At 33.9% G+C, this 12,707-nt stretch overlaps 1 protein-coding gene across 1 annotated transcript in view; it reads left to right on the top strand.

Moving 5' to 3' along the window:
• The window catches only part of LOC109439478 (disintegrin and metalloproteinase domain-containing protein 32), a 150,504-nt gene that overhangs the window by 61,463 nt on the left and 76,334 nt on the right, over window positions 1-12,707 (top strand). Inside the window, exons 8-10 of the mRNA XM_074331501.1 lie at window positions 1,523-1,594; window positions 1,800-1,966; window positions 10,586-10,667. Coding sequence (XP_074187602.1) covers window positions 1,523-1,594; window positions 1,800-1,966; window positions 10,586-10,667 — 321 coding nt within the window. The remainder of the gene's footprint in view (window positions 1-1,522; window positions 1,595-1,799; window positions 1,967-10,585; window positions 10,668-12,707) is intronic.

Raw genomic sequence — 12,707 nt, 5'->3', positions numbered from 1 at the left:
GGGAGGATGAGGCCATGGAAGAGATTGTGCAAAACCTTTCTTTACAAGGGTACATAGATATGAGAGAAGGTTCTTTTCAGAAAACTGCAAGAAGTTTGGTATATAGCATTGAAGAAGGGAAATGGAAAGAGTTGAAGAATTGACATGGTATTTGGATTTTATCCCAAAAGTAATGGAGAGTCATTAGAAAATTTTAAGCAGGGAGTGACACGGTAATGCTTTCATTTTAGAATCACCATTTTGTAAAAGTGTAGGGACTGGATGTGTGGTGAGAAAATTGGAGAAGGAGGAACCGTTTAAGAGATTATTTCAGCAATAAAAGTGAAAATTTATAAATTAATAGTATTAAGAACAGGAAAAAAAGGACAGTTTTAAAAGGTACTGATGAGGTTGAATTAGAAGGACTGATAAGTTGATTTATTCATTCACTTAATAAATTTATTGAGCATGATCTGGATACCAGTTATTGTTCTGTTTATTGCGGATATAGCAATGAACAAAACAGAAAAAGTTCTAGTCTCATGGAACATGTAGTATAATGTGGGAGGTCATGGGCGATACCATTCACTGTGGCAGTGGAAATGTAAGTAGGAGCAGATTTTTGAGGACTGATGATGAGTTTAGTTTTAGATATGTTTAATTTGAGGGTCTTGTGGAACATCAAAGAGATAGTGTGCTTCAGAGATATGATTTATAGACACGGGATTTGACATTGACACATTCCACAGAATTTATTCAGATTTCAACAGTTACATATATACTCAGTTACATATACACACAGTTGTGTGTGTGTGTGTGTAGTTTTATGTGATAGTATCAAAATGTAGCCTTATGTAACCATCACCACCACAGTCAAGGCACCACTCAACAGTATCACAACCACAAGACTCTCTTATGTTATCTCTTTATAATTACACCCATCTTTCCCTCACTTCCTATACTTGTTAACCCCTGGCAATCACTAATCTCTATCTCTGTGATTTCGTAAATGTTATCATGCAATATGTATCCTTTTGAGATTTCTTTTATACTCAGCATAATTTTCTTGAGGCTTATCCAAACTGTTCCGTATATCAAAAGTTCAGTTCCTTTTGATTACTGAGTGGTATTTCATTGTATGAATGTACCAGTTGTTTAACCAGTTAACCGTTGAAGTATGAATTGTTTCTAGTTTTGGGCTCTTTTAAATAAAGCTATTATGAACATTTATGTGTAGGTTTTTTTTGGAGCATCAGTTTTTATTTCTTTGGGATAAATGCCTAGGAGTTTAATTGCAGGGTGATATGGTTAGTCCATTATTTGTTTTGAAAGACTCTCCCAAATTACTTTTCAGAGTGGCTATATGATTTTACATTCCCATCAATATATATAAGTGATTCCAATTTACATTCTGGCTTATTTTGAACTGTACTAACCCTAAAGCAGCCTCAAACCTGTAAGAGTTGATGGAGAGTAAGAGTAAATCTCAGACCTATTATGTAGCAAATTTGTATTTAAATTTCAAATTAATTCTGTTTTTCAGTATGATTTCTTGGGCTCTGATAGCATGATAGTAACAAATAAAATCATCGAAGTTATTGGCCTTGTAAATTCAGTAAGTATTTTCCTTTTTATGCGAGTTAGAAAAATTCATACTGGTTTTTAAACTATAATTTTCATTAACTTGATGTGGCATTTTTAAATAATAAAGTCATCCACATAAACTAAGTGAGGATTTGTCAAAACATTGAAGTAATTTCTTGGTCATGTAAAATAACATAAATATTAATTTTTTTAATGTTTATCTCTTCTGTTTTTAGATGTTTGCCCAATTTAAAGTTACTATTGTGCTGTCATCATTGGAGTTGTGGTCAGATACAAATAAAATTTCTACAGTTGGTGAGGCAGATGAATTACTGCATAGATTTCTAGATTGGAAAAAATCCTATCTTACACTCAGGCCTCATGATATTGCATATCTATTCGTGTAAGAATAATATTTCAGTATTCTTAGAAAATAGATCTCTGATAATGATGTAGCTTTATTTAGGGAATTGTTATTCATTTCTGACTATTCCAAAGGGAAGGGGGTGGGAGGATAGAAAAAAAATGTTTTCCAGCAAGCAGAAGCTAAAGGAGATCATAACCAGTTGACTAGCCCTACAAGAATGTTAAAGATATCTATCTATCTATCTATCTATCTATCTATCTATCTATCTATCTATCTATCTATCTTCAGGAGTGTGATTGCTGGGTCAAATTATATACTGGGGGTGCCAAAAAAATCTATACAAGTGGACACTTTGTTCAGTGTTGCTCGAGCAATAGTTCACAGTAATCAGAAGTGTCTGTACACTGATGGTAAACACTTTGAGCACCTCTTGTAATTGTAGAAGTCAAATGTGACTTGTATTCATCTTTTGTTATCACTATATATTATTACAATTTTAATTTTCTATTTCAAATATTTTTAATTTTCCTTAAAATGTGTATACATTTTTTTGGACCCTCTGTATATATCTCCAGACTAATCTAATGTTGTAATGGTGGGAGGTTAATCATTCATAAATCTACTCTGAAGGTTAAAAGACGAAAATCGTAAAAATAATCATTGCTACAATAATTTGTTAAGAGATATACAAGATAAAAAACATTAATTGTGACATCAAAAACATAAAATGTGAGGGTAGAGGGGTTAAAAATGTTGAGTTTCAGTATATGTTCAAACTTAAGTTTTCATCTTAAAATAGACTGTTACAAATATAACTTGTTTTATGTAAGCCTTGTTGTAGCCACAAAGCTAAAACCTATAGCATACATAGAAAAGATAGGATAAAAGGAATCTAATACACTGTTATAAAAAAATCATCAAATCTCAAAGGAGGAGAGTAAGAGAAGAGGAAATGTACAGAGGAATTACAAAGCAGCCAGAAAACAATGAACAAAATAGCTTTAAGTACATTGCTATCAGTAATTACTTTAAATATAAATGGACTAAATTCTCTAATTGAAAGAGAGTAGCTAAGTGGATAAAAAACAGGACCCATCTATATGCTGCCTGCAAGAAACTCACTTCAGATATAAGGATGCACACTGATTGTGAAGGGATGGAATGAGATAGTCCATGTAAATTGAAACCAAAAGAAATCTGGGGTAACTAATATCAGACAAAATCAACTTTAAGACAAGACTGTCATAACAGACAAAAAAGGTCATCATATAATGATAAAGGGGCAATCCAAATAAATATATGTCTTTTATTTATTTTTCTTGCCTGATTGATCTGGCTAGGACTTCTAATACTATGCTAAATAAGGTGGTGAGATGGCATTCTTGTCTTGTTTCTGATCTTACAGGAAAAGCTTTTAGTTTTTCACTTTTGAGTATATCAGCTGTGGACTTGTCATATATGGTCTTTATTATGTTGAGGTACATTCCCTCTATACCCGCTTGGTTTAGAGTTGTTATAATGGATGTTGAATTTTCTGTAATGCTTTTACTGCTTATATTGTGATGATAATATGTTTATCCTTAATTTTGTTAATATAAATTATCACTCTGTTGTTATCAGGTGTTGAACCATCCTTGCATCCCTGGAATAATCTCACTTGATTATGGTGTATCATCTTTTTAATATATTCTATTGAGGAGTTTTTCAATTTTGATCTAATAGGCATTTAAGTTCAGGGTTTTGGCCTATAATTCTCCTTTTTTTTTTTTTTTAATGGTGTTATTGTCTAGTTTTGGTATTTCGGTATCGGGGTAATCTTGGCTTCATAAAATAAGTTGGAAGTTGTCTCTCCTATTCTATTTTTTTTCAATAGTTTGAGAATGGTGGGTATTAATTCTTCTTTAAATGTTTGGTAGAATTCACCTGTGATACCTCCTGGTACTGGGCTTTTGTTTTATTGAGAGTATTTTGATTACTGCTTCAATTTCATTGTTAGCAATTGATCTGTGCAGATTTTCTGTTTCTTCCTGGTTCAGTCTTGGAAAGTTGTATGTTTCTAGAAATTCATCCATTTTTTTCCTAGCTTACTCAATTTGTTGGCATGTAATTGTCCTTAGTGTTCTTTAATGATCCTTTATATTTCTGTGGTGTCATTTGTAGTATCTCTTTTTTCATTTCTGATTTTATTTATTTGGGCTTTCTCTGATGAGCCTGGCTAGAGGCTTTTACATTTTATTTATCCTTTCAGAGAATCAGCTCTTAATTTCATTGATTTTTTTTGTCTCTTTATCGTGTATTTCCACTCTTATCTTTATTATTTTTTCATTTTACGTATTTTTGTTTTTGTTTGTTCTTTTTCTAGTTCTAGTCGGAAAGTTTGATTATTTATTTGGGATTTTTCTTGTTTCTTTAGGTAGGCCTGTATAGCTATGAACTTTTTCCTTAAAACTGCTTTTGCTGCATCCCATATGTTTTGTAAGGTTGTGCTTTCATTTTCATTTGTCTCAAGGTAGTTTTGATTTTGATCAACTGGTTTTTAGTAGCGTGTTCTTTAATCTCCACATATTTGTATTTTTTCTAGTTTTTTTTCTATACTTAATTGTTTCATTCCATTGTGTCAGAAATATGCCTCATATAATTTCATATAATTTCAGTCTTCTTGAATTTATTGAGGTTTGTTTTGTGGCTTAATATATGGTCTGTCCTGGAGCATGTACCATATGCACTTGAGAAAAATGTGTGTTCTGCAATTTTGGGATTAAACGTTCTATAAATGTCCATTAACTCAATCTGGTCTAATGTGACATTTAAGCCATTTTTTTCCTTATTAATTTTCTGTATGGATGATCTACCTATTGAGGTAAATGGGGCATTAAAGTACCCTACAATTGTAATATTACTGTTAATTTCTACCTTTATGTCCATTAATATATGCTTTATGTACTTAGGTGCTCGTATGTTGGGTATGTAGATATTCACAAATGTTATAACCCCTTCTTTGATTGACCCCCATATCATTATTCAATGTCCTTCTTTATCTCTTTTTACATTCTTTGGTTTAAAGTCTACTCCATCTTTCTTTTTATTTCTATTTGCATGGAATACTTCTTTATATCCCTTCACTTGTAGTCTGTGTGTGTCTTACTATTTAAAGTGAGTCTCTTGTAGGCAACCTGTAGATGGGTCTTTTTTTTTTAAATCAATTCAGCAATCCTACGTCTTTTTTTTTTTTTTTTTTTTTTTTTTTTTTTTTTTTACAGGACGTTATTGGGGAACAGTGTTTACTTCCAGGACATTTTTCCAAATACAGTTGTTGTCCTTTCAATCTTAGTTGTAGAGGGTGCCGTTCAGCTTCAAGTTGTTGTCCTTTCAGTCTTAGCTGTGGAGGGGGCAGCTCAGCTCCAGGTCCAGTTGCCATTACTAGTTGCAGGGGATGCTGCCCACCATCCCTTGTAGGAGTTGAACTGGCAACCTTGTGGTTGAGAGGGCGCACTCCAACCAACTGAGCCATCGGGAGCTCAGCCGCAGCTCAGCTCAACGTGCCGTGTTCAATTTTAGTTGCAGGGGGTGCTCCCACCATCCCTTGTGGAACTCGAGGAATTGAACGGGAAACCTTGTGGTTGAGAGCCCACTGGCCCATGTGGGAATCGAACCAGCAGCCTTCGGAGTTAGGAGCATGGAGCTCTAACCGCCTGAACCACTGGGCTGGCCCCAATCCTATGTCTTTTGATTGGGGTATTTAATCCATTTAAATTTAGAGTAATTTTTGGTAGGTATGTGTTTATTGCCATTTTTTCAATTCTTTTTTAGTTGTTTTTATTGTTCTTCACTGTTTCTTTCTTCTCGTGATCTCTTTCAGTTTACTGGTTTTCTTTAGTGTTTTATTTGGGTTCCTTTCTCTTTATTTTTTGTGCATTTTTTTGTAGGTTTTTGGTGTGGAGTTACCATGAGGTTCACGTATATCCCTCTATAGTTGTAACAATCGATTTTAAGCTGATAGGCATTTAAGTTCAGACACATTCTAAAAGTACTACATTTTCACTTTCCCCTCCATGCTTTATGTTTTTGACATTATATTTTGTATCTTTTTGTTTTGTATATCCCCTGACTATTGTCATTATAAATAATCTTGCTACTTTTAACCTTCATATTCGCTTTTTAAGAGATTGACTTGCTGATTATTATATATTAGCCTTTACCCCTGAGATTTTTTTTTTCTTTCCTGTATTTTTCTTTTTTTCTGGTTATGGCCTTTTCTGCATAAAGAAGACACTTTAATAAGAAAAGATGAAATAGTGCCATTTGTGACAACATGGGTGGATCTTGAGATTATTATGCTAAACGAAATAAGTCAGACAGAAAATGTCAAGAACCATATGATTTCACTGATATGTGGGGTATAAAACTGAAAGCAGCAAAGGAACAAGACAAATAAAGAAACAAAAGCTGATAGACATAGTTTAGTGGTTACCAGGAGGTAAGGGGTGAGGGGGTGATAGATGAGGGTAAATGGGGTCAAATATGGTGATGGAAGGTGAACTGACTGGGTGATGAACACACAATGTGATATATAGACGATGTATTACAGAATTATACACTTGAAACCTATGTAACTTTACTAACCATTGTCACCACAGTAAACTTTAATAAAAAAGAAAATTTTTACAATAGGAAACCATTTTCAACTAAAAAAAAAACACACACAAACTTTCTTATAAACCTGGTTATGTGTTGGTGAACTCTTTCTGTTCTTGCTTGTCTGGGAAACTCTTTATCTCTCCTTCAATTCTGATTGATATCTTTTCTGGGTATAATATTCCAGGTAATAGATCCCTTTCTTTCAGGACTTTAACTATTTCTTGCCACTTCCTTCTGGCATGTAGAGTTGCTACTGAGAAATCAGCTGAGAGTCTAATGGGGTTTCTATTATATGTGACTTGTTGCTTCCATCTTGCTGCCTTCAATATTGACTCTTTATCCTTAACTTTTTAAAATTATCATGTACTTTATTTTCTATTTTATTTTGTTTTGTAAATTAAAGTTTATTGGGGGTGACAATGGTTAGTAAAGTTAACATAGGTTTCAGGTGTACCATTCTGTAATACATCATCTATATTATCACATTATGTGTTTACCACCCAGAGTCAGTTCTCCTTCTATCACCATATATTTGATCCCATTTACCCTCATCTGCCACCTCCTCCCCCCTTACCCTCTGGTAGCCACTAAACTATTGTCTGAGTCTGTGAATTTTTGTTTCTTTATTCTTAATTTTTGACATTTTAATTATAATATGTCTTGATGTGGACCTCTTTGGGTTCATCTTGTTCGGAACTCTCTGTGATTCTTGAACCTAGATATCTGTTTTTTTCCCCAGATAAGGAAAGTTTTCAACCATTATTTCTTCACATATACTTTCTTCCCCTTCTCCTGTCTTTTCCCCTTCTGGAATCCCTATAATATGAATGTTAGAGTGCTTGATGTTGTCCTAGAGGTGCCTTAAACTATTCTAATTAAAAATATATATTTTTTTCATTTTGCTTTACAGATTGGGTGATTTCCATTATTCTGTCTTCCAGGTTGCTTATCTGTTCTTCTGTATTCATTATTCTGCTATTGTTTCCTTCTAATTGCTTTTCATTTCCTTCATTATATTCTTCATCTCTGATTGGTTATTATATTTTCTAATTCTTCATTGATGTTGTGTCTGGGTTCTATTCTGTTCTTAAGTTTGTTGAGCATCTTTTATGATTGTTTCTTTGAATTCTTTATTTGGCAAACTACTTACGTCTGTTTTATTAGAGTTTTACTCTAGGGTTTTTTCTTGTTTCTTCATTTGGGGCGTATTCTTTTGTCTCTTCATTTTATTTGATTTTTATGTGTTCATTCCTCTGAATTAGGTGAAATAGCTGTCTCTACCAATATTGAAAAAGTGGTCTTGTCTAGAGTGGCCTGTGTAGACTGTATGTTGGCTGGTTTTGGCAGTTCAGTTGGAATCGGGGCATGCATGTATGGTGCCTGATGTGCTTCTTGGCTAGGAGTAGGTTCCAGGAAGGACAGCCAGGTGTACATGTGTGTGCAGTTGCTCCCTGTTGTTCTGGCTGCCCATGGCCAGAACAAATTGAGTGAGGCAGCCTGAAGTGTGCATGCTTCCTTTCCCTTCTGGTCTAGGCAGGTTTGCACTGTGTGCACATAGCATGCCCTGTTGCTTTAATTGTCTGTTGCCTTAGCCTTGTCTGGATGGGGCTGCTCTGGGTGGGTGGGCCACAGCATCCTACTAGTTCCACACTTTTACTGGAAGGGGCAGCCCTGTGTAAGAGCACTGCTGTGCCTTGCCAGCTCCTTACTTTCTTCGGGCGTGGAAGCCCTATGTACACATGCAGCCCAGTGAGTGTGTACAGCAGCACCACATTGTACCCGTATGATCAATTTCTGGTGGAGGGGCCCTGTGCATGCATGCTATGCATCTCTCCGGTTCCTTTTGGAGCTAGCTCTGTGAAGGGTGGCTGGGAATGCACTATAGTGGCTCTACAGGTTGGCCATAGCACCTGAATAGAGCTCCCACCCACTATCCAAATGCAGGGAATCATAAGAAATGGCACTTATTGGTTCCTCAAGTCCTGGAGCGTTCCCTCAGCTCCCAGAGTGCTCTTGTAGTTCCCCAACCATCTCTATGTGTTGTCTCTCTCGTTTATTGTACAGAAGCTATTCAGTTGCCCTTCAGTTGTCTCTCAGGAGGAATTGCTCTAAATATAGGTGTACATTTGATGTGTTCTTGGGAGGCGGCAAGCTCAGTGTCCTCCTATACCACCATCTTGGACCCACTTTACATCACATTTTCTTTGTCTGTTCATCTGTCAATGGACATTTAAGAAGTGGGCCTCTTGGGCAGCATCCTGCATGGCTGGGCGTACTCACTATACTTGATCATATTCCTCTATGGTAGAAATCACGGCTGAGGGAATCTTTCATAGCACTGAGCTGTGCTGCCTTTGGAGAATGGTGACATGGGTACAGTGAAACTCTACTTAGCTTCTTTAGTGCATCTATTCATGGATTTTTTTTTCCAGTGGGGCACTATGACCTCTCCTCTGGACTCTTGTACTTTCACAAAGTTATTCTCATCTGTGGGTGGTTCTCAAAATCATTGTTTCGGTGGGGAGTTGGAGGCTGGAAACCCCTAGTCTATTATATTGCTTAAGTTACTCCACAAGATTAATGCTAATACATTATCTATACTTGCTTGTAGTTTACAGGAGAAAAAAAGGAGGGGGTCTGACTCAAAATAATGTATATTAAAAAGTCAAATTTAAGAAGTGGTAATTAAATTAGAAGTTGGAACGCAGAGTTAAGCATACTTAAATTCAGAGAAAGGAGATTGAAAGCATTCCAGGTTATGGAATCAATGAGAATAAATAATTTGTAGTTCTTTTCAAAGAGTATGGACTTACATATAAGTTGTATGTATACTTGTATTTGGAACTATAGCTGAATCTTTGAAGGAGGGTAAGGATATAAGAAACATTGAAGAAGTAAAACATTAGATCTTGACAAGTGATTTGATGTGGAGATTGGATGGTGGGCAATATTAAGTAAAAAATAACTATTTGAGTTCAGCTCATATGCATAGCATTTTAGGTGGAGTTTTATCTATTGGGAGAACTATCTTGGATGAAGAAAGAATATAAACAATACTTAGACATTGCAATGTAAAGCCAAAGTTGGCTCTTAAGAGCAAATATTTGAAAACAAGTGTTGGAGGGGTTAGATAGAAACAATATCAGAGAGACAGAATAAAGGCAGCAGTGGGGGAGATTGTGCAATTGTAAAGTGCAATTGTGTGCAATTGTAAAGTGCAGTTGACACCGAAGGGATATTTTAAAATGAGAATTGAGTACCAAGCTTTTTTACATACATCCTGGAATGTTTATTTTGGTGGGGGCTCTAAAGATGACATAATTTATGTTTTGAGCATATACCTTTGTGGTTAAGAGTATGGCTCCAGATTCAGACTGCCCAAATTCAAATCCTTCAGTAGCACTTATTATTTGTATCTCCTTGAGGAAGTTACTTATACTTCCTATCTGATGTTTGATGTTTTCAAGGGGGATAAAAATAGTATCTATTTCACTGGCTTCATTTGAGTATTAAGCAGACTAATTTATGTAGATCTCTGCAAATTGTGCTGATGTTATACAACAATTTTTATGGACCCTTACTCAAAGGAGGATAACAATGTTAAATTGTAGAACAATCAAGTCATTCCTATGAGAAACTGATGAGCTTTTCTTCATGCGAGTAAAAAATTTTAACCCACACATTAAAACTATTTTTCATTGTCAGTCAGCAAAATGCTTTTGATCAAAATATTTGATCAAAGTCTTTGTTAGCCTTAACCAAATGTGACGAGAACAGTAAAGGAAGCCATCCAAAACTTCGATTCGCTGGATATGTTTTAGAAATCCAGAGAGTTTAATCTCATTTAATTAAGAATACCTTCCAAATTTGAAACAACTAAGGACATATGGAAACACTGTAACTGAATTTGCTTCAGACTAGAATTTTATGAAGTACAGACAGTTTATTAGCAGGAATTCTCACGTTTGAATTGTTTGTCAAATGAATTATAAATGTTTGTTTGTTTATTTATTTTAGCTACAGAGAGTATCCAGATTATGTGGGAGCAACGTTTCCTGGAAAGATGTGTGTTTCTCATTATGCTGCGGGCATTGCTTTGGTATGTAATTATTTAATCTTATTTTAAAAATTATACATTTAAAAGTTATCCCACATTGTAGCATTATTTTATGCAGTTCACATTTATATTTACATTTAGAGATTACATTTATTTTCAATTACTGTTAAAAACTTAAGGTGTGTAGAAGGAAGAGTATTCTGTAGAACAAGTGTATTGTTGCAATTGTTTGGAAGTTAAAGTGGAACAAAAAATATCACAAACACACATACATTCTTTAACATATAGAATAGTGCATTATGAAAAATGATCTGTAATGAAATTTTAGTAACCCAAATAGATTTTTGCTTGTAGATATAAAATTGGAGAAATAGTCTTACAGATAAAATAGCTTCAAAATCAAAACAAATTATCAACTAAAAAGTATAATAAAAATCCTTTAAAATGTTTCAAGCAGTATTTAAAATAAACTGTTATGTGCATTTTAAATATTTATAGTACTTATAAATATTTTGTGTATATACATAAATTATTGGTACAATTAGATGCATCACTGAAAGGTGAAGTAATTTGTTTAGCCATTACCCACCCTATTCCTTATTTTTCAAAACAAGTTTAAGTACTATATATTTTTTTAATTACAAAATAATTTGTTGTTCATGTCCACCTTTTAATGTACATATGGGAACATATAAAGAAATTCATATAATCTTGCATCTCTCCACTCAGGAAGTGATCACTATACTCACTATACTTAGCCCTCTCTCTCTAGTTGTCATGTACATATTCTTAATACTTTAAAAATGTTTATATTATTAAAACATATTATTGTAATATAGTATGACATAATATACATATGTATACATGTATATATACATATTATATCATACTATATAGTATACATAATTATATATAATAGATATTATCATTTTCATATTTACATTTTATTTAAATAATACCTATTTACCTTAGACAATATCCATTGATTATTTGCTATGAAAAATAAGAGATGTAAAATAGTTGTACACTTCTCATATCCATTGTCAAGATTCATAAAATGTATAATTCTATTGAACTTTTGTACTTTGTCTACAGGTTGATTTAATAATTAAACCAATAATTAGTACTTTACAGTATTTTGAATATATAAATAATATTAACTATTGAATAAAGAAATATTATGCTAGTAAAGCTTTGGTGGTCAAAGGAGGATCTTTTAGGTATCACGCTCTAACAGTAAGTTGTTTTTAACTTACTTTTATGGGTGAAACCAACTGCCAAAGAATATTAAACCTTATCTTCCTTTTCTTGGAATTCTTTGTTACATGTATTTTTCTGAAATAACTCTTGAGTTTTTTTTAAACAGTGTGTATAAATGGCAAACATTGAATTATTTTATTAATGAAAATACTTTTGCTTTACCACATTTGATTGATAATTTGGCTAGGTATGAAATCCTAGTTCTCATATCTTTCTATCTCAGTGTTTTGAAGATAGATGTATTGTATTTTTGTCAAATTTTGAGGTGCAAGGATGGCAAGGAAACTTGAGGGTGTTTGTAAGAGGATTTGAACTGGTTAAGGAGGGAAAAAGTCAGTAAGGAAGTTAGGGGCAGTGAAAATTTAAGAACCATGGTTTGGATGTGCTGGTGGGTACACAGATTGTTGGAGTTGGGGTGCTAGACAAGTGATTAGGAAAGACATCAGGTGGTCAGGATGTGGGATGCCCTTTATAGAGATGATGGAGGTGTTGCAGTTATTGGTAAAGATCTGTTGACAGGGCTTAGTGTGAGAACCATAAGAATGAGTGGCTGAGACAGGGTGTAGGATAGAATAATTGGAGGAGATGAATTCAAGGAATTATTCTTTTACAAAGCTTTTATACTTACACGTTTACAAAACCTTTATATTTCTTTGTTTAAAAGCTCTGATACTTTTACCACGATTGAATATTTCTCTAAACAGTTGTTTTTATGCTTTAAATATCAGTTGTATCATAATGTGTCATTCTGCAATTTGAATTTTTTGGTTTCCTGTTATAATTGTGAGATTTATTCATCTGGCACATGGAATTCTAGTTAGT

The sequence above is a fragment of the Rhinolophus sinicus genome, linkage group LG04 (assembly GCF_036562045.2).
Source record: "Rhinolophus sinicus isolate RSC01 linkage group LG04, ASM3656204v1, whole genome shotgun sequence".
Lineage (NCBI taxonomy): Eukaryota > Metazoa > Chordata > Mammalia > Chiroptera > Rhinolophidae > Rhinolophus > Rhinolophus sinicus.
The sequence above is the reverse complement of the archived record's forward strand: the minus strand, read 5'-3'. Positions and strand labels throughout refer to the sequence as shown.